Source organism: Chamaea fasciata, unplaced genomic scaffold (genome assembly GCF_029207755.1).
Source record: "Chamaea fasciata isolate MVZ Bird 193981 ecotype frontalis unplaced genomic scaffold, bChaFas1.0.hap1 SCAF_9, whole genome shotgun sequence".
NCBI lineage: Eukaryota > Metazoa > Chordata > Aves > Passeriformes > Sylviidae > Chamaea > Chamaea fasciata.
In genome coordinates this window covers 35,150,476-35,172,063 of record NW_027094094.1, presented here as the reverse complement: position 1 = coordinate 35,172,063, position 21,588 = coordinate 35,150,476, and the positions used below count along the sequence as shown (strand labels likewise).

The following is a 21,588-nucleotide window of genomic DNA, read 5'->3' as shown; positions in this document are numbered from 1 at the left end:
AAAAAAAGGGTTTTTAGAAGGTCTTTGCTGCCATACTTGCCCAAACCATGGTTAGAGGGGGTGTTTGGAGGAGAGCTCAGGTTTTCAGAGGGGGTTATCAAGTTCTCTGGGCTACTAATGTTGAGGACTGGCTTCACACTAACACAGAGTAGGTTTGGATTAAATATGAGGAAGAAATTCTTCCCTGTGCTTCTATTCTTCCCCAAGATACAGCCGAGGTGTTGGTGACCTCCCAAGGTGCTGAGGGTATGGCCAGGGACAGGCCCAGGTCTGGGCCCCTTAAATCACAGCACAAACACGCCATTTCTAATGACAGTTATCAGAAGCACAGCTTATCAAGTAGACCCACGAAATAAATCAGGTTGGACATGGCTTAGGTACATCATCACGTTAAGAATAACTTTTCCCTTTTCTCTCTTATTTTCTAAATGTCTCATCTGCAGGCGCAATGCAAGACACCCAGGAACACCAGGAAATTTTCAGACAATTTGGGTGGGAAGGGACCTTAAAGCTCATCTCATTCCAATCCTCTGCCATGGGCAGGGACACCTTCCACTAGACTGGGGTTCTCCAAGCCCCGTTCAACCTGGCCTGGGACACTTCCAGGGATCCAGGGCAGCCACAGCTTCTCTGGGCAACCTGGGCCAGGGCCTGCCCTTCCTCTGAATAAAGAATCTCTTTCTCACATCTAATCTAAATCTCTTCTCTTTCAGTTTAAAGATGAGCGTTATGGTTTTTTTCCTCATCTGGGGAAAAAAAAAAATCCCCCTTTGGATCCTTGGTTTCCCTGTCTTTATTGTGCGTCTGATTTGCTCAGCCTGGCTCCTGCCTGGGTTTTCCTGCAGTTCACGGCCGAGTCAGCCTCCATATATTGTGTTTTAAAAGGCTGTTCCCTGCACATTCCAGTGTCCCTGCCCATGAGCAGCCCAGGGGCAGTGGGAGACAGGGAACTGGGGTGTGAGCTCAGACAGGAATGCTTCCTGCTGGGGTTTGCTGTCTCAGCACCAGCAAAGCCCAAAGAGGAGACCCCAGCTGAACCTGTATCGATCCTTCCTCTGGTAATGAAGCCATCCATGGGGAGACAGAGAAGGTTTTTTTTATTTGAATCAGCATGGCTGTATGGATTTTGTGTTCACCCGTGTCAGGGGTGGTGCCTGCTCTCAGGCTGCTGCAGAGGCTTTTCCAGGAGTTTCTTTTTGATGAATCTTTGGGACTTACAAATCCCAGATTTCAAAGGGAATTGTGGGGTTTTTTCCTTAGTTTCCTGAGGACACACTACTCGCTCCTCCCATGGTCAGAGGTGGGCTGCTCTGTGCTGGGAAAGGTGCTTTTAGCTTCTCTACCACAACAGCAGATAAATAAGCAGTAAAATAATAAATAAGGTAGAAAAGTGGGCAGGTTTCTTTCTGATGGCTAAAAACAGGAATGCAAGAGATGGAGGAAGGAAAGGTGATCCTCTTTCCAGGATTACATGTGCGAGATCACAGGGTCTTTTGAAGATTCAAGAGAAGGGGATAGTGAGAAGTGCTGGGATAAGAGGAGATGGCAAGAAGGCAGTGAAGTGATGAAGCAAGTCCCAGTTCTTCTTGGCCAGCTTTGTTGGCCCTCCAAGGTGGCTCAGGACAGCTTGAGAGCCAGGGAGGAGGCATGGAGAGGGACGTGTGGCTAGATAAGCATCCATAGATTTCCTGTGTATATTTGCAGTATGTTGTATAAATGAAGACAATACCTAATGATTCGTGGCTATTATTTGAAGTGTCCCACTGTTACAGATTTATTTGTCATTTCTTGTAGTAACACCGATGATAATGAATTCATTTGTATTAATGGGGGTGTCGTGGACTTCCGTTGATATCCCGCATTAATTAATGTACCATTAAAAGAAAGTGGCACCTAATTAATATCAAGTGGGAGCAGTGCTGCTGGTGTCCTGTCATTAGGGTTTCATTTGTAATGCATTGTGTGAACGCTCTGCCTTAATGGGAGTCATTTGCCATCGGGAGCATCCCCCAGTGGGCTGCCATGGGGTGCCAGAAAGTGAAAGTTGGTGGCAACTAAAAAAAAAAAAAGGATATTAAAAAATCCCAGGATCTGTCCAGTTTATGGCATAGCCCTCAAACAGGAATTGGAAAACGGATTTCTTGTCTCAACCCACACTGACTGCTGGCTGGTAGCAGTAAATCGCTCTGGTGGTTTGACTTTGCTATTGCATTTTGATGTTGAGGGGAGGGATGGTGGAAAATCCCCCTGGGTTCTGTAATCCCCCTGCCTTTGTTCCCCAAAAAAAAGCATTGCAGGAGTGTAGACCTTGACTGTGGCCACCTGGATCCACTTGATCCATGCTCACCATCTCTAGGAAGATGAGAGCCAAAGGGTTGCTGGGCCATGGATGCCCTTGCGGAGAGGGAGATTGCTCCAAACACCTTTTTCCAGCAGGAAAATCACACCAGCAGGAGAGATGCGGTGCTGCTGGAGCCAGGGGCTCACTGACTGACAGCTTTTCACATTCTTGGCGCTTGTGTCTGACTTTCAAATGTCTTGTTAGAGCATCTTGGCTTCCCATCTGCTGTCTCTGAAACCGGGACTGACCTACCAGCAGCCAAGGAGGGAAGCACAGACTGCCTCCCAGCCCTCGTCCTAGCCCTGCCTGCTCCTTGAAGGCTGGAGATGCAGAATGGGAGAGAAATGTGGCTTTTGTGATGAAATTTGGCTGTGGATGCTGAGGTAGTGAAGTGGTGATTGCATCACCACCCTTTTCTTCTGCTGCCTCCCAGAGCGGTGGGAAGCTGCTGGCTTTTGTGGGTTGGAACTGGGTGATCTTTAAGGCCCTTCCCTACCCAACCCCCAAACCGTTTTAGGATTCTGTGATTCCTCTCCCATCTGCCTCTCCTGGGCTTTCCTCCCAAGACTTGTGCTGCAGAAGTGACTGGTGCCACCAGGAGCCCCAGCCCTTGGGGATGCTGTGCCATGGATCAGCCACTGCGTCGGCAAGGGCAAAGGGGGATCTCTGGGCTGGAAAAAGCAAGCAGGTTTATCCCACGGGATACCAGAGCATCTTCTGCTCCATGTGGCTGTTTGTCCTCTGCCTGCTGAGTGCCTTTGTCCTGCCAGCATGGCAAGGACACCCTCTGTGGGCTGGGTGGTTGTGATATCCCTTCCTCCAGTGCCGTACGCTGGGTCGGGCTGTGTCTGCCGTGGACGAGCGCTCTCAGTTCCGAGTGTGGTTATCCAGCAGCTAATTCCTCTCCAGCTCCTACAAAGCATCCATTCCAGCTGTGTTTATGGTGTTTTCAAAAGCCCCTCAATTGAATTATAGCTCTGCGGTGGCCGTTTGCCAGTGTCACCCGATAATGAGGGAGGTCACTTAATAGAGATAGCAACAAGAGGTACATATTAATGAGAGCTGATTGAAAGGTGGGGTGGATTTCCACCAGAAAAAAAAAAAAAAAAGGATTGTAAGAAAGGAAATTATCAGGTTTTAAAATCAAACTTAGAAATTGGAAATTGCCTGGCTTGGATGAGCAGTAATGCAATTAATAAATGTAATTAAAAGTGCAATTAAGAACACAGGAATTGGAAGTCTGCACACATCCGTGTGAGCGTTCTGTGCTGGCATGTGAGCGAGGGACCCAGTCTGGCAGTCGGATCGCTCCCAGGATGGAGCGTGGGGATAGAAACCAAAACATGGGGCTGGTTTTTATCTCTCTGCTGGGGCTGGAAGAGGGGCTGGCGCTTGCTGTGACTCTGCTTCCTGCAGCAAACGATACCTGGGCAGGAATCTGTCCCAAGCAGCCCAGGGTGAGGGAGGCAGAGTCCCAGCTCTATTAGGAGCATACTTGGAATCCATGTCAGCTCTGTTCCACAGTCCCCCCCGAGATGCCTTGCCTTCAGCAAGAGGCGCTGAGCCCTCCCTCCTGCCTGCAGTGATTCGGGATCGACGGGAGCGCCTTTGCCTGGGCCACAGGGATGTCCGAGCCGGCTTTTAGCGGGGCGCAAAGCTCCTTTCACCCGCCCCACTGCGCGGTGCAGAGGCAGGGAGAGGGAAAAGAGCCGCCAGGGACGGCAGACAGGGAATTATTTAAGAGTAATAGGTTGACCTGTGCTGTAACAGGGGCGCGGAGCAGCGAAGCATCTCCTGATGGGAGAGGTCCGCTCCTGCCCCGATGCAGCGCGGACCGGGAAGGGGGCAGCAGGAATGGGGCTGGCGAGGGATCGGAGCTGCCTGCTGCTCCTGCCCGTCGCCGTGTGCCCCTCGGTCCGTCTGCGTCGCCTCATCTCACCGACCTTCCGACAGCTGCTCGGCCAGATTGCCTGCCGTTTTTCCACATTATTTGCATGGCTACAGCGTGCATCGGCATCCTAATCATCCCCACCAGCTTCTGCCGGGTGACTTTGCCCTGGGAGGTCAGATGGAGGTCCTCTGCATGGCCAGCCACTGGAGAGGGGCCACTGGTGTGGAGGGATGAGCCCCAAATAAACCAAAATAGACGCTTCTGGTGCCCAGCCTTCTTGTCAGAAGGTTGTCGTCGTTTAACCCCAGCCAGCAGCTCAGAGCCATGCAGCTGCTCACTCTGAGTGTTGGAAAAGTGGATGCATTGAAGGTAGTATCTGGAAAATAAACTCCCAGATCTCCCACCTTTGCTTCTCTCCCAGTCTGACCCTGCTGTAAAAAAGTCGGCTCTCCATCCTCCCCCTCTCAGCCCTTTGCCCACGGGGCTCCTGAGTCAGGCCAGTTGGACAAGAGTGATGGATCAAGGCACATCTGGGGTGTTGGCAGCCCATGGCCCGTGAAGTGGTTTTGCTGTGGTGGGAAACCCTCAAAGGCACCATGCAAATCTGCTCCCTGAGCAGGGCAAACGCTCTGACGGCCAGAGAGACTTAATGCTGTGGGAGCAGGTGCCGTGGGCCTCAGGAAAGAGGATGGAAGCTGGGTTTTCTGCAAGCAGCCTTTTTTTTTGTTAGCCCTGTGTGAAAGGAGAACCTTTTCACAAGAATCATTTGAGTTGGAAAGGACCTCCAAGATCATCAACGTGAACGACTAACCCATCACTGCCAGGTCACACAGCCATGTCCCCAGGTGCCACAGCCACACGTCTCTTAAATCCCTCCAGGGGCAGTGACTCCACCACTTCCTTGGGCAGCCTGTGCCAGTGCTGGACAAACCTTTTGTGTTGGGTTTGCAAGGACTGGTTTTTGAGAGCAGGTGGCCACAGAGGTGCCTTCTGTGAGAAGCTGCTGGAAGTTTCCACTATGCCCAGCAGACAATCCCTGATGGCTCTGAGGATGGACATGCTGCTGGCCAAGGCTGGGCCTATGAGAAAGGTTGGTCTTGAATCCGTGATAGGAGATTTAAGAAGAAAATCAAAACAAGGTTGGGGCTGTGGTGTTAATTCCAGCCAGAGAAGAGGAGGAGGTGAGAACACGGGAAGGAAGCAACATGGAGACACCAAAGGCAGTGGAGAAAGAGGGGAGGAGGTGCTCCAGGCACTGGAGCCAAAATTCCTCTGCAGGCTGTGGTGAAGACCGTGGTGAAGCAGCTGTGCCCCTGCAGCCCATGGGGATCCATGGGGGATGCAGAGATTCATCCACAGCTCATGGGGATCCACGGGTGATGCAGAGATCCACCCACAGCCCATGGGGATCCACGGGGGATGTGCCCAGGCTGGAGCAGGTGATGCCTGGAGGAGGCTGTGATCCAGTGGGAGACCCGGTGGAGAGAGGGTCCTGCTCCCAGGCTGGAGCAGCCTGTCCTTGGAGAGCTGCACCCCGTGGAAAAGTGACCCACGCCGCAGCGGTTTTGGGAGGACTGTGTGCCTGTGGGAGGGACTCACGTTGCAGCAGTTTTGGGAGGACTGCTACTGGGGAGAGTGGATCCACACTGGAGAAGTTCATGGAGAACTGTCTCCCACGGGAGGGACCCCATAGCGTAGCAGGGTGTTGGGGCTTAGGTTTGTTCCTTATTTACTCTAAAGGATTTTTCCCTATAAGTTACTCGGAGATTAAGTGCTGGGTGCTTAAGGGTGCACGACCAAAACAAAGAGGTGGCCAAAAGTCAGAAGGGGGAGATCAGGGCAAGGCTGGGGGCAGCTTGGCTCTCTCGCTCTCAGCGTCACCTCGGAGAGGGCGCGGGCAGGCTGCTGCTTGCTGCGGGAGGAGTTCGCTGTCCCAGCCGGGTCCGGTCCTGAGAAAATCTCCCACCGTCTGTTCGTGGGCCCCGGAACGCCGAGCTCGCCTCCTGCTGCCCTGCTGGGCCGGGCCTGTCCCAACACCGCCGTTCCTTGTTCCTTCGGCACGGCCTTGAGGGGTTTTGCTGCTCTGGGGCCCTGCCCCGGCCACCCGGGACATCCCTGACGTTCCAGCTGTCACCGCGAGCTTCTGATCACCCACCAGCCCGGGATGTTTCCGCCCTTCCAGCTTGGTGCTCTCGGAGTCCCAAGAGATTGGACTGCCCCAGGCTTTGTGAAAAAAAGCCCCTCGAGGCTCCTGGTTCTGTTTGTTATTAATGCTGTAGTAGTTGTTGTTTGTTTGCCTTTGTTATCCATACTAGTGAAGAATTGCTATTCCTATTCCCATACCTCTGCCTGAGAGCCCCTTTAATTTTCTAAAGTATAATAATTCGAAGGGAGGCCCTGCCCCTCCTTACCTGTCTTTCAAACTGAGACACAGGAGAAGAACTCCTCTCCCTGAGGAGAACCCCCCTCCACACCCTGTCTCCCTGCTCTGTCAGTGGGAAGGAGGGAGGGGCTGGGGGAAGAAAAGGTGTTTTCTAAGGACTTATTTTACTTCTCATTATCCTCTTCTGATTTTGGTAGTAATAAATTCACTTTGTACTTCTAAGTTGAGCCTGTTTTGCCCTCGGAGTGTTTGCTCCTAGTCCTTATCTCAACTCGTGAACCCTGCATTTAAATTTTTCTCTCCTCTGCCCAGCTGTGGCAGAGGAGGGTGAGTGGCTTTCATGGGTGCCTGGTGTTTGACCAGTGTCAAACCATGACAGCTTTCCATGAAAAAATTTTCTTGCTATTCAATCTAAACACATTCCCTGGCACGACTTGAGAGGAACGTTTGGTGGCAGACAAGAGGAGGTGGTGCTCTGACTTTTTTCAGGTGTCCCTCGTGTTCAGCTGCAGCCATGTAACCTGCCTGGTTGGACACATCGTGGAATAGTTTGGATTGGAAGGGACCTTAAAGGCCATCTAGTTCTAACCCCCTGCTATGGATAGGGACACTCTCCACTGTCCCAGGTTGCTCACATTGTGACCCCAGAGAGGGCATCTCCTCTGGATTGTCTTCTGCTCTGTATTGCCATATCACCTTCGGGGCAGCATCCACCCAAAATGTTATTAGTAATGCATATTATAAGAGGGTTCGTAAGAAGATATTAAAGATATGAAAGACTACTGGTGTGCCCAGAGAGTGAGGTGTAAATATTTTAAAAGTCCCATTTTGGTAACCTCTTCTTCAGCCTTAATTTCCCTTTTGTAGAGAATGTTACATAAGGCTTTGGTGCCCCAGCTGTGAGGGTTAACAGGGCACATCTGTGTCTGGTAACTCATGCTGAGGTCACACGGGAGGTGACAGCCCGGGGGAGCTGTTTGTTGTGGTGAGCTCTGCTTGGGCCATCCCATCACAGCTTTGGGAGTGGAAACACAATTTCCTGGGAGGACATCAGGAGGATAGAGCTATGGGGCCCAGCAACAGGACAAGAGGCAAAAAACTGACGCACGGGAAGTTCCACCTTAACAGGAGGAAGAACTGTCCTGGGCAGTCACCGAGCACTGGAACAGATTGTCCAGAGAGGGTGTGGAGTGTCCCTCTCTGGGGATATCCCAGAACCCTCTGGTCACAATCCTGTGTCTTGTGCTGTGGGATGTCCCTGCCAAAGCAGGAAGGTGGGACCTGAACACCCACTGTGGTCGGACTCATTCTGTGATCCTGTGATTATTTGTGATTGCTCACTTCTGCACCACTCAGGGAGAGGCAAAGTCCTGGTCTCTCCTCTGCCTCCCCCTTGTTCAGCAACATCCTTCCACCTTTGAACAGGGATTTTAGGGTTGTTCATTCCTTATTTTAACACAAACCTGTCCCTCCTGCTGGGGATCCACTGGAACAGAGCAGTCTCCTTATGATTTAGTGTTGAGGGTCTTGCATTATGGTTCAGTATTTCTTTTTGGACACCCCCTCCCCCCCAAACTTCTTCCAATACGTTTTGGTTTTTGAACAGTTTGAACTTTTCTTACTCACTTATTGCAAAATAAGGGCGGCACAAACGGCCTCACTACTTAGCACCCCAGAACCCTTTAATTCCTGGAGCTGCTCCTGCTGAGCTGCCAGATGAAAGATGGGGAGCTGGAGACAGGTCAGGAGCAGATCCCACTCCTGTTTGTCCTCCTCTTCCCCCCCAACAGGCGGCATCTGTCTGCATGTTTATTTTTAATCTCACATCTGCTGGCGTCGTAACAAAGATTTAATGACATGACACAGTTTTGTCACCAGTTCTTTTTTCTGTAGTGAATGAAGCCTCCATCTCACACCGCTGCAGCAGAGAGCTGAAAGCTTTAAAAAACGACAGAAGTTGGCAACTCGTGTAGGAAGCTCACCTGTTTGCCATGAGCACCTGTAGGCTGTTGTCTGCCCAGACAAGAAAAATAGATTTTGTTATTTTTGCCTGTTGGTGAGATAAGCATAACCACAATTAGTCATTGTTAATGAAGAAAAACCACGAAGGATATGCAGAAGAGTGCTATAAATGGACCAAATGCTGTAAAGACAGAAACATGATCCAGCACAGGGTTTTCCAAAGGCATCTCCCTGGTTTGTGTCCTCTGCCCGGTGATTTACCATCAAACACAAGCCCCAGGCTCTTGTGTTTATCCAGATGTTTTTGCTTCATTGTTTAGATGATGGGCCAAAGCTTCTGAGAAATAAAGACGTCAGCTTCCTGCTGAGGAATATCTTCAGCCCGTTTGACCCAGAAATGCAAGAGGATTTTAAAGACATACTTTTTATGCTTTATAAGGCAAATGGCCTTAAAATTCCACTGGGTCCTGGCTGTGCCTGCCCGGACATGAGCACTGATGAGACCTTTTTCCCTGGAGGATTGTTGACATGGAATGTCTTCACCCTACAGCTGGTTTTGCTGGTTTGGGGATTTTATTTTTTTTTTTTGGGGGGGGGGGGGGGGGGGGGCTTGCATCTGAGCTGTGGAAAAAAAGAAAAAAGATGCATTACCCAGGGCACTCCTCATGGGGCTGCATCCTCTCCCCTGTGAGCTGTTGAGCGTGAGGGTGTGTGTTTGGTAGTGAAATATTCGCACTGACCTGTGCATCTGGGGCAGAATCAGTGATTTCCCTCTCTGCGTCCATGCTGCTCTGCTTCCTGTAACACTCCTCGTGTTGCCTGGAAGCCCTTCTGCTTCCCTCATAAATTCACTCGGCCTGTGCTTGGCTCATGTGCCCATGCTCGTCATCCGGCCCTGGCGTCCCTCACAGCCCCTCAGAAGCTTTGGTGTTGATGTCCATGACTGATTCCCAGGGCCAGATCTTTGTCCAGAACTGATCCCCCTGCTTGCATGGCTCTTGCTGTCCTGGCCGAGGAAGGGAGCTGGTGAGCGAAGCTGTAAAACAAGGATAAAGCCAGGGAAATCACCCGCTGGCGTCTGCAGAGCCTGGAGCTGACAGCACCAAAGCTGGTGACCTCCGTGTCCCCTCCAGGCAGCTTCTCCTTTGGAAGGACCAGGAGATGAACTCCCTTCAAAGCCTGCTTTGGGGCTATTGTATGGAGTACAATGCGGGGGAAATCAAGCTCTCCTCTCTCACAGCCAGCCGAGAGCAGACCCGTAATCACGGGTGACCAGAGCGGATTTGCATGTTAAAAGCTGTGGCTGGGGGCACTTAAAAAGGAGGGGAAACATATTCATCAAGGCTAGCTTTATCCTTATGAATATTATTATTCCCAGGGCAATGTAGCCCAGACCCTTCAGCGCAACCCTGAATCTGCTTTTACTCTTCCTCTCTCCATGAGTGGTTAATTTGTAATGCTCTGTGTTGTGACATTGGTACGCCGGCAGCTCTGGAAGGAAGTGGAGTTGTTGGAGGGTGTGGAGTGAGGTGGTGGAAGCAGTGCCCTGGCAGCAGCAGCAGGAGGGCTGTGGGATGCTCTGGGGCTGCTCCCAGTGGTGGTGCCTTGGGGGAGGCAGGTAGCCCCAAAGAGGGGCTGGGGAGATGCTCTAGTGTTGTCTGAGAAGGTGTTTTAGGAGTGCTCGGAAAACAAATACCCACCACAGCTGCCCATGAAGGGCTGCTTCACCCAACACACCCCCCAGCTGACAAAATCCTGGCTCCTGAACAGTTTAAATGCCCAAGCCAGGATTAAGGTGCTGAGTGTGTGGCACGAAGTCAAGGGTTTACACAGCGGCAGGGCTGGGTTAAGCCTTCAAGAAAATGAGCAGCTGAAAAGCAAAGGGCAGCAAAATTCCGGGTCAGATGTGCTGGGGAGGATGTGGTGTCTCCAGTGCTAGAAGGCTTTCAGGATGGGAATGATTTAGGTGAAGCACAGGGGACAGGTCTCTCCTCTCAGGTCCCTTCCAGCTATATCTTCTATGCTTTCGTGACTTCTGATCACCAAAAAACTTGAAGGCGCTTTAAAAAATAATCCTCAGGCCATGCCCTGCGAGGCTTTCTAGTGCAGCTTGATTTAGAGGAGGGGGAAAAAAAAAAGAAAGGAAATGGAAAACCTAAGTGGGAGCTGCAACCTCTTGCACTTTGGCAGAAGTGACTCTGATGTGAGGAAAGGGGCATTTTGCTGGAGGTGAGCTTGGGTGTCGGTGTCCCTGCTGTGCCGTGTGCCTGTGTACAAGGGCAGGGGGCGTGAGGGTGGGATGAGTGTCCTGAGCCTGGGTTCATCAGTGTGAGTTGCAGAGTGTGCCCTGGGCTCCCTGCTCCCTTGTACCAAATCCTGCCACCTGCCTTGAGGGCAAATTTCTGCTGGCCTGAGCCTTAACCAGGAAAATTTGGGTTCTTTGGTTCTGTGCTGGTGCCATCACCCAGCATTAAGCTGGTTAAATGAGATTCCCTAGTGTGGAGCCCTGTTTTCCTATATTTTTCTAGTAGAAGTGTTGACTGGGACAACCTTTGGTTTAGTGCAAGCCCCGTGGTTCCTGAAAAAAAATCCTGGAAATGGCTCGCTTTGTTTCGCAGCTTTGACCAAGGATTTTCTTGGAAGCAGTGCCCCATCTTCTAAGTTCTGCCTCTCCTCCAACCTCCCTTCCATCCTCTCAGCACTTCAGGAGACTCCTCTGCAAGCTGAGGGCGAATGATTTGATACAAAAGGAGTTAACAATAAAACACAGAGACCTGGAGCGAGGTTTCCAGGAATAATCCTTGTTATCCCACCTGGCCATGACCAGCCTCTGTCAGGTCTCGCTTCTGACCTTTGCTGTGTCCCCTTTCAGGGTTTAGGTCCTTGTCAACCCTTTTGATTGTGTCACAGGCAAAGGGACACGCCCAAGGTGTCGTGTGTACCTGGACCCCCGGCAGAGCCTTTTTGCTGGCAGTCTGTGCTCGTGCCTTTAGGGAGAGACAAGAATATGCATTTTAAGATTTGCATAGGAACATGCAGCTGTTCCACCAAAAATGGATAATTGTTCTCCCCGCTGTGGAGTTAAACAATAAGAAGTGCCAAACTGCACTTGCCATTGCTGATTTTGTGCACTCAGCTGCATATTTTATGCATGTAGATTAGTTCCAGATTTATGACGATGGAACTGTTCATGCCTGCGTTAATCGGGCCAGGTTGTAGTTGCTGTGGAAACTACAACTTTGACTTTTACGTGAAGTTCTGTGTTGCATTTAATGCCTTTCCTTTTTTTCAATTTCCCCTTATTTTTTTAAAGCTCTCCTATATTTAATACTTTGTGGTGAAAACAGTGAGGGAGTCAGCATCAAAAATAAAAGTGCCTTTGGGCAAAAAACAAGTTTCAGCAAAGAGAGCAATTTTTCTGGGAAGTTGGGATGTCTGGGAAAAACGGGGATTTGTAACGGTGCCATCTTGACCACAGCTGGATAACCATTATTATAAGTGTGTAACAACTATTATAGGCCCTGCAATACTGTAATAGAGAATACAGCTGTGTAATTTATGAATGTCCTGGAAATACAGGACTGGAGTTGCTGGGTCTCTGGATATCACTGCTGGTGGGAAAAGGAAATTGCTGAGGTACGTTTGATGTGAAAATACCGCGCAACGTTACTGATACTTATTTTTTATCTCCAGAATACCCCTGTGGGCACTCCGATTTTCATCGTGAATGCCACGGACCCGGACCAGGGGGCGGGAGGCAGCGTGCTTTACTCCTTCCAGCCCCCTTCCAACTTCTTTGCCATCGACAGCGGCCGTGGCATTGTGTCAGTGATCCGGGAGCTGGACTACGAAGTCACTCAGGCCTACCAGCTCCAGGTGAACGCCACGGTGAGTGTTACCCTGGCAGCTGCAGGCTGCAGGTGTTGTCTGGGGGTTATATTATTGCCCTGCTCCAGCAAGTCTTCTTTCAAGCACATCCAGCATTTTCTGCTTAGCAAGGTATTGTTGCACCAGTGCAACATAGGTGGTTTCACGTGGCTGTGGAGAATGGCTGCACCTCTCCTACAGCATCTCACACATGTCAAGGACTTCTGCAGGAAGGGGACCAGCTGCTGGGTGATGAAACCCAGTACAGGGTGTACAGGCCACTTACGGAGTCACAGGATGGTTTGGGTCAGGCACTTTAAAGACCATCCCATTCCAACCCCCTGCCTTGGGCAGGGGCGCCTTCTGCTAGACCAGGTTGCCCCAAGCCCCATCCAACCAGGCCTGGAACACTTCCAGGGATGGAATTACATCCACAGCTTCTCTGGGCAACCCATGCCAGTGTCTCACCACCCTCTGAGTGATGTCTTGGTATATTCTTGGTGTCTTTGGTATATTGAATCCTCCAGACTCGTTCCTTGTACACTGTGGTTTATTACAAGTGGATTCACCTGTATTAAGTCCAGACATCAAGAGTTAAAATTTTGGTGGACAGAGGAGAAACCATGGTCTTAATTACAGTCAATGCCATCACACTGGGAGGGGATACCTGGGAGATGAGTCCGCCATGGCAAATCCAGGCCCCATGTGAATGGGTGTTCAGTCCCTGGTGTTCAGCCTAGAGAGAGCTGGAGAATGTGGAGGAGCACACAGGCTGGAGCTCTGGATAGTGGCTCCTTCCCCAGCTCACACGCAAGAGGAAGGTGAGATTCAGCCCTACAGTACCTCTGCCCAACTCCACGCTCAGGAGGGGGGGGGGAAAAACCCTCTCTGCCCCCTCCAGGCAGCTGGCTAGAGCTCTTGAAGCATGTGATTTAATCAAGATCATTGTCTTGATGCAAAAGCACAAATGTCAGGAGGACACGGAGGGCTGTGCTTCGCTCTTCACAGCACGGAGCCCGGACACTCATGGACTGCAGGGCAAACGCCACGGCCTTTCAGCCTGAGCCCTGCATGTTCCAGGATGTGGAATTTTCTCTAGAAACTTGGCTTTTGTTGTTTGGTTTTCTGTTTTTTATTTTGAAATGTGCCTCATTGTTTTGGTTTTTTTTTTAATACTCCAGTGGGAAGAGGGCCTCTCTGTTTTTCACTTCCTTGCCAGGGTCTGTCACTGACCCGCTTTCCTGGGATGTGTTACTGAGCTGTCTAGGAGGTGGAAAAATGTTGGAGCAAACACAGTCCCTGATGGAAATGTAACTTTCTTCCAGGATTCTGCTTTCCTCAAGGATGCAGTGGTGTCAGCTTGGTCAATCCAGCTCCGTCTGGCCCTGTATCCCAGCAAAGATAAAACGGGGACATATCTGATACTTCATAGAATCCCAGAATGGTTTGGGTTGGAAGGAGTTGTAAAGCCCAGTTCATCCCAGCCCTCTGCCATGGGCAGGGACACCTTCCACTATCCCAGGTTGCTACAAGCCCTGTCCAGCCTGGCCTTGAACACTTCCAGGAATGAGGCAGCCACAGCTTTTCTGTGAAGCCTATTACTTGCTCAATACACTCCTGGCATCCAGTGATTTCCAGCTTAGGGAATCCAAGGACTGAAATGTTGTCTCTGAACTGGGCTGGATGGCAGCTGTGGGAATATCTCCTTGGCTTGGTCAGTGCTACTAATTCCTAGAAGAAAAGAGATGAGAAACCCCAGGGCAAAGCTGTGCTGGGAAAGAAGGATGAGAGGTGCACCAGCTGGAAGGATGAGAGGTAGCAGGAGCTGGAAGAGCAAATGCAGATTTTTGCCTGCCTGATGAACAGTTTGCATGGTCCAGAGTGGGGAATGATGTGATGCTGGGTTCAGAGTGGCTGCAGGGATTGCTGAGAAGCACTGGTGCACAGCAGGACTCGTTCCATCCCAGGGATGAGGGCAGCAAGCACAGAAAGAGGCTGGAAAGGACAGCAGGAGGGACAGTCCAGTAAGGAAACTGGAAGCATGCTTGCTTTTTCAGTGCTATCTGTGATGTCTTAAACAAAATTTAAGAGGTGAAGGGGAGGGGAAGGAACATTATCTGAAGAAACAAAGGACTTCAACCTGATGGCACTAACAGCAGAGTTGAAATAAGCATCCACCCAGGCCACAGACACTGAGCCCTGCAGGTTAAGAGGATAATGTACAAGCAGAGTTGTTGAATAGAGTTTAAATTAACATTAATCTTCCGGCAATCAGTCTTTGCCTCTGCTCAGAGCTGCTTTGGAGGAATGTGTGGTAACCTCTGATGGTCACCTTCCAGCACAGTGCCTGATTGGGGGTGAGGAGATATTGATTCCCTTCCCGCCATGTGCTTTCTTTACTCCCGCCCTTAGCAGAGGACTGGGGGCATTGGGGTCACTTTTGAGCACCCATGGGACAAGGCTTCAGCAAGAAAACCAGTGGCTGCAGGAGAAGCTTGTGGCAGTGCCTACTGCTGTGGCACTGGCTGCTGGAGAAGGATCACGCTCAGAAAAGAGCCCGAGGCTCTGTCCTGGTGGGATGTGATGGAGTGAAAAGGAGGTGGAATCATGGAATCATGGAATGGTTCAGGTGGGAAGAGACATTTAAAGACCATTGAGTCCAACCCCCCACCATGGGGAGGGACACCTTCCACTATCCCGGGGTGCTTCAAGCCCCATTGAACCAGGCCTTGGACAATGCAAGAGATCCAAGGGCATCCGCAGCTTCTCTGGGCAAACTCACCATCACCCTGACAGCCAGGAATTTCTTCCTAGTACATGATCTAATCCTACCTTCTTTCGGTTTGAAACCATTTCCTCTTGTCCTGTCCCTCCAGGCCCTTGTCCCAAGTCCCTCTCCAGCTCTCTTGGAGCCCCTTTAGGTACTGGAAGGGGCTCTGAGGTCTCCCAGAGCCTCCTCTTCAGCTGACAGAGCCCAAACTGTGTTAAGGCATCAGCACTGTGGGTATGAGAGAGGCTGCTGGCACCCACTGCTGCACCTCTGTCTGATCGTGCAGAGGTACCTTAGGCTGTGTCTGCATTAGGAAGGAATTTACATTTTGAAGTAGGTGTTGAACAGCATTGCTGTATTTTCACTCAAAATGTGATGAAAACTAAATTGGTGTTTGCTTCATTTGAAAGAGCTGATGCTGCAATGAAATGCATATTGTATTTCAGCTTAGAGGGAGGTGCAGTGGACAATAATTCCAGCAGGTAGCTCGGAAAAGAGATGATTACCTCCACTATTCAGCAATCCTGCCCCAAGTACAACCACAAGAGATTTAATGCTGCTGAATAATTCTGTTTTCCTGATAGAAATCCTTTCTCTCCCCTCCCTGCCCCTTCTTTTTTCAAGGACCAAGATAAAAACAAGCCGCTGTCTACTCTGGCCAACCTGGCAATCACCATCACAGACGTGCAGGACATGGACCCCATCTTCATCAACCTGCCCTACAGCACAAATGTCTACGAGAACTCGCCTCCGGTAAGGGCTGTGCTTCGTGGGGTTTCCTTCTGGAACAGCATGTTCCCAGCCACGTCCAAAATATTCATCCCCTTTTTAAAACAGGCAGCCTAAGCGTGGGTGTTGGGGAAGCCTGGACAGCAAACAAAATATTTTCTTTGGGGTTTCTTCTTAAATTCTACACAGGCTTTGTGTTGTTCAGGGCAGACAGTCACCCTGTCTCCTCCCCACGGTCTTATCTGCATGCCATTTCCAATAGAGAACTTGAAGGAGAAATCTAAACGTTCCTGAAATGAGGCAGTTTTGAAAATGCCAGAATCATCAGCCATTTCAGCACTTTGAGTCTTTTCCCCCAGGTTTTGCCAAATTGGTCCAATCATTTTAGTTCTTCTGAAACTCGGTTTGTCAGCAAACTCGCTGTTTGTGGAAAAACGTCTCCCAGTCTCTGAATACAGCAGAGATGAGTTTTTTTTCCTCCCCACAGATGTCAGGGAGCGTGGAGGGCAGCTTGGGCTTTGGGAGCTGTTTGCTCTGCTCCCACCAAGGGCTTTAATCCAAGCCCCAGCCCTTCTCCACAGCATCCACAGCTGTGCATCTCATCACTTCGTCCACAGGGAAACATTTTTGTGTGTGAAAGGAAAAACCTTGCCTTGAAATCGTGGCATGGTGGGCACCCACACCACATGTGCATCCCATAACTTGTCTGGCGCTCTGGATCCCAAAAACCTGGTGGCTCAGTTCAGAGGGGGAGGGAACTCGGGCCCTGACATGGAGAGCACTGGATCAATGGGGCTGAGTCGTGCTGTCTCAAATCCCATGGTGACACAGCACATTACCTGTCTGCTGGCCCAGATGTGGCCAAAAAACCCCAGCTTATTCATGAATTACTCACAAGGTAAAAATTTTGTTGATGTTAAGGAGTATCTCTGGGATTGACAGAGTGAGGGAAATAAAACCCCACAGATTAGGTCACACTTAACTAGGAGGAAAACAGCTTTAAATGAAATTAGAGGAACAGAAGTGCCATAAGTATTAAAAATTGTAGACTGCATCACCTCCATGGAGTGATCTGGTATCCTGGAAAGGGAATGTCTTCCAAATAATGATATATATTGAGGCTCAAGGATCCCTTTGTGTCAGTACACCAACGTGCACCACAGTTGTTCCCAGAATATTCGGTGTTTGCAGTCAGGAAGGCAGCAAAAAACCACTGCATAACGTGATACAGGGAAAGGAGGATTGAATTCCCACCAGATTTAGAGATTTTAATTTCTCTTGGCCACGTGCAACATCTCCAAAGGCACTGAGGTATCCGAGATGGATAGGTACCACCAGAGGCATGGTGAAGAGGAAGATTGCTGGAGGTGGGGACTGCTCTGAGTGGTGTCACCCTCTGGTTCGGACCCAAATTCCCAGCCTTCCTGGGAGAAATTCCACTGCTGAAACAAGGATGTCATTTGCTTTGGCAAGCCAAGGGTTTAACACAGTCATTTGGTTGGAAAAGACCTCAAAGTTGATCAAGTCCAGCCTTTAATTATGTGCATTTTTTTCCTCCCAGTGTAAATCTCCTCATCAGCTCTGCCCTACCCCCTGAGTGGAGCCATGCGTAGAGTGGATGTCTCGATTATCAAAATGATCACCACCAATTTGGGTGGGGAGTCTGGGCTTGGCCAGCTCCCATCCAAAACCAGGCTTGCAGGTCGAACCAAGAGGCTGTGGTGCATTTTTGGGTGATGTTTACCCTGTCGTGTGACTCGGCAGGTTAAAATGTGCTCATGGCATCTCATCCCAGCCCTAAATCCACAGAAGCCGCTGCTCCGTGCATCCGCTCCCCACCTCTCTTCCCTCCTTTTATCTGTGGTGCACAGCATGTCTGTGCCACCCTATCAGTGTATCAGGCGAGAATACCTCATCTAAAGTGTATACATTACCTAATAAAATCCTTCTTATTGGGATTATTGCATCAAATTTTAATTTCCTCACTCGAGTAACAGCATGTCAGCCAGCCCGTCAGCAGAGAGCCGATAGAAGGTGAAAAGAGTGGATAAACTGCAGCAAATTACCACAAACAGATCTCTATCAGCCCTTTGACTGGAATTGACTGGAATTAAGAAGTGAGAAATGGGATTTTTTTTTTTTTGCCATGGCAGCTTTCTGAAGCGCTCACCCCCCCCCCCCCCACCCCTCCTCCTGCTGCAACGCTGGGCCGCACTTCGCCTTTCAAGTCCCTAATCCTGTAAGAGAAGAAGAAAAAGGGGTGGAGGGGCATGAGAGGGGAGAGAAGTGCAGTTGTAGTTCTTATTTCTTTCAGGCTGGGATCTGGGAGCATAATTGAGAAGCGTTTTGGGCAGGTGCTTATTGTGACACTGAGAAGAAAGCAATTTCTTATCAGGCAGAGGAAGAGGACACGGCAGGGAGAGATTCTGCTGTCCCTGGAGGTGTTGTATCTTCTATCTTGATGTTGTATATCATCCCAGCATGGCTCAGACATCTCTCCTAGGGCACCCAAGTGCGCCTGCAGCTGTGGCAAAGCTCCAAGACGTGTTTTTCATCCTCAAGAGGGTTTTTGGGTGTTTGTCCTCACAGCAGCTGGAGACTGGGTGGCGTGGTTGATGTTGAATATCATGGAAAGGAAGGGTTGCCCAAGCACTGGCACATTCTGCCAGGGTAGTAGTGGACTAGAGGGATTTAGAACCCATGTGGAGGTGGCACCTGGGATCGTGGATTAGTGGTGGCCTTGGCAGTGCTGGGGGGGATGGTTGGACTTGGTGATCTCAGAAGGCTTTTCCATCTAAAATGGTTCTGTGATTCCATGTACTCCAGGCAAACTGGCAGGGGCTGGAGGAGAGGGGCCATTTCCCTTTGCTTGCAGAGTTGCTGTGGTTCTGATGAGCCCCTGCTTCTGCCCCTCAGCTGGGGCATGGCGCTGGCAGTGCTGCAGCTTCACTTTGTGGGTGCAAAAGGAGGAATCCACTCTCCAGGAGAGAAGCTGAGGGCTGTGCACGTGTGCTCCATCCCACAGGGAACCACGTGAAGGCAAGATTGGGGCCGAACCCCACTGGGGCCAAGACCAGCAGTTGTATTCCCTTGCAGTAGAATGATACAGATACATGTCAAACATCATTAAAACAGTTTTAATTCCTCAGCACCATCCCCCTCCTCCTCAGAAACTCCTTGAGTTGAAGAAATAATGTAGAATCAGTGCTGGTTTTGCCCTAGAGTCTCAATAGCTCAGAGTTAATTCTTTCTTACAATATTTCCAGCCCATCAGTGTGAACACTTTATTAAAAGCTCAGGGTTTTATTAAAAAAGGATTGATTTACCCCTGCCCCTCTTCAAAAAACCCTCAGATTTTGTTTGGATAATGTGCCATTCTTTATTTTCTTTGCCTTTTTTTAAGCATAGGCTTTCCTAGATTATTGCTTTTCTAAACCTTCTTCCTCCTTCCCCAGAGGGGAAGTTATTCTGTTCTCTCTGTACCCACCAGCCGAGACCTCTCTTCGCAGCCACTGCTGTCTGCAGTGGGCAGGCGAGGTGTGGCTTGTTTTAAACGAAAAGTCAGGGATATTTGGGAGTTTCTAAGCACTGCAGGGTCTTGCCACAGATTGTGCTCTGTGCCACTCCTTCAGCCCCTTTCCTGGAAGGTCCAAGATTGCTCCCAAACACCGTGGTTGCTCAGGAAGGGATCATCCATCCCCAAGAGGTGGCGTCTGCCAGACTTGGAAAAGTCTTGTGAAAGACCTGTCGGGAAGGATGGAGGCCAGGTGGGATGTGAAGGATCTTGCCATGGTTTCAGGAGACGACATCCATGGATGGTAGGGAACTCAGCACCACTCCAACGTGTGTTTCTTGGATGCTGGTGAAACGTGGCTCATCCCCAGGAGGTGCTTGTGGAGCAGGAAGAGAAACACAGGGGGCTGCAAGGAGAACAGGGGCAGCCCCAGTGCCAAAACCCAGCAGCATGATACCATCAACACAGGCCTGCCAAGGGCAGAGGGTGAACCTCAGCATGGTCCCTCACAGCCATCATTCCTGTGATCAAATGTCTGGATAATTTCTCTCCTGTGGGCATCTCTATGGCACGTGCTGCTGAGATCTCCAAATGAGATTCCCCCTCCACCCCTCCCAAACTTCCCCTGCTGCCACATCCTCTCTCATCCTTTTATCTCTCCCTCCAGCCCTTCCCCTTGGCTCCTCCAGGAGGGGCCTCTCCCGCAGATAAAGCGGCCCATTGCTATTCCCCAGCCATCACAGGGCCCTGCCTTCCCTCTGCAGGAGACAATTCCCATTCCGTGCTGCTCCCGAGCTGTGTGACAGGTGACGAGCGAGCTGTCACACAGACCCGGTGCCTTCCTCCACTGCCCCTTCCATTGGGGAGCTTCTGCTGTGCCCAGGAAGGCAGGGGGCTCTTACCTGTCCCATGGGGATGGGAGATTGAAGATTGCATCGACTTTGATTCTGCTGAATATGAGCGTAATGTATCATACAATACATAATATATAATAACACATACAATATATAGTATATAACACCATTAAATATATTTATAGTATAGTATAAGGTATAATGCATTATAATTTAAGCAAAACTATGCTGGGGCAGAGCACACTGAAGTGCATCATCTTTTTTTTCCCTCCACTTTGCCCTACCCTCCTTTCCACATCCCATGTTCTGCTTTCCCACCTGCTCCTTCCCCACTTCTGCGGTGTTTTTTTTTTTCTCTCTCTATGCTGTTGGGAAAGCACAGTTATTGTCAGTAATTTAGGGGCTCTCCGGGTGGCTGCTGAGCCTCACCATCCGAGTGCTGCTCAGAGGCCAGTGACCTGGGATTTATGGCTAATGTTCTCAGTTAATAACATGGATTTACTTAAGGACCCCGTTGAAATGCCCTGGGAGATCAGGGAACGGGCAGCCTGCCTGGCCCTGGGAGCCTGCTTTATGGCCAGCAGCGGCATTGAGCCCACAGGGACACGGATCTGGAAGCCAGGGAAGACAGCAAGTCCTTGCTTTCCACCGGTGATGTTTCTGCCACAGCTTTCCCTTTGGCCTTCAAATGATGGATCGTGGGGCAAGCACGAGGCTGCCGACCTCGTTAGATATGCAAACGCCTCTGCTGACATTTCCTTTGAGGGGAAAAAAAAAATAATAAAAAATTTGCTGCTTTCCCCACTGTTAATAAGCCAATGAAAACAAGAACAGCTGAGTTGTAAATTTTTTCACACTACATTAATTACGGGCATGTGCATGTGTTGGTATTCACAGGGGCTCACTGCACTGCGGCGGGGGAAGTTGACTTATGGAGCAGGATATTTTTATTTCAAGAACTCAACAAGAATTTTGGGTCCCTCTTATGTTCTTCTTGTCCGTTTTGGGGGACTCTTGGATCTCTCTGCTGGGCTATAGGAGCAGTGCATCCTGCAGGATGGAGGATGAGGTGGGTGAGCTGGCTGTTGCAGAAGCTCCTGCCTGTGGGCAATCCCTGCTTTTCAGCATCTGTCCAGCCCTCCTCCTCCTCCTCCTTGAAGGCTTCAATTAAAATCTCTGCAGCTCACTTAGTTGCGCAGCTGGATGCTGATGGTCACTGTGAGCAGCCCTTCTTGCTTGGGGTGCCACATTTGAGGAACACAGTGGGAGAAGATTTT

At 50.2% G+C, this 21,588-nt stretch overlaps 1 protein-coding gene across 1 annotated transcript in view; it reads left to right on the top strand.

The window, feature by feature from the left end:
* CDH23 (cadherin related 23) overlaps positions 1-21,588 on the top strand; it is a 184,818-nt gene that overhangs the window by 65,222 nt on the left and 98,008 nt on the right. Inside the window, exons 7-8 of the mRNA XM_066191902.1 lie at positions 12,271-12,465; positions 15,839-15,967. Of these exons, the coding sequence (XP_066047999.1) occupies positions 12,271-12,465; positions 15,839-15,967 (324 nt within the window). The remainder of the gene's footprint in view (positions 1-12,270; positions 12,466-15,838; positions 15,968-21,588) is intronic.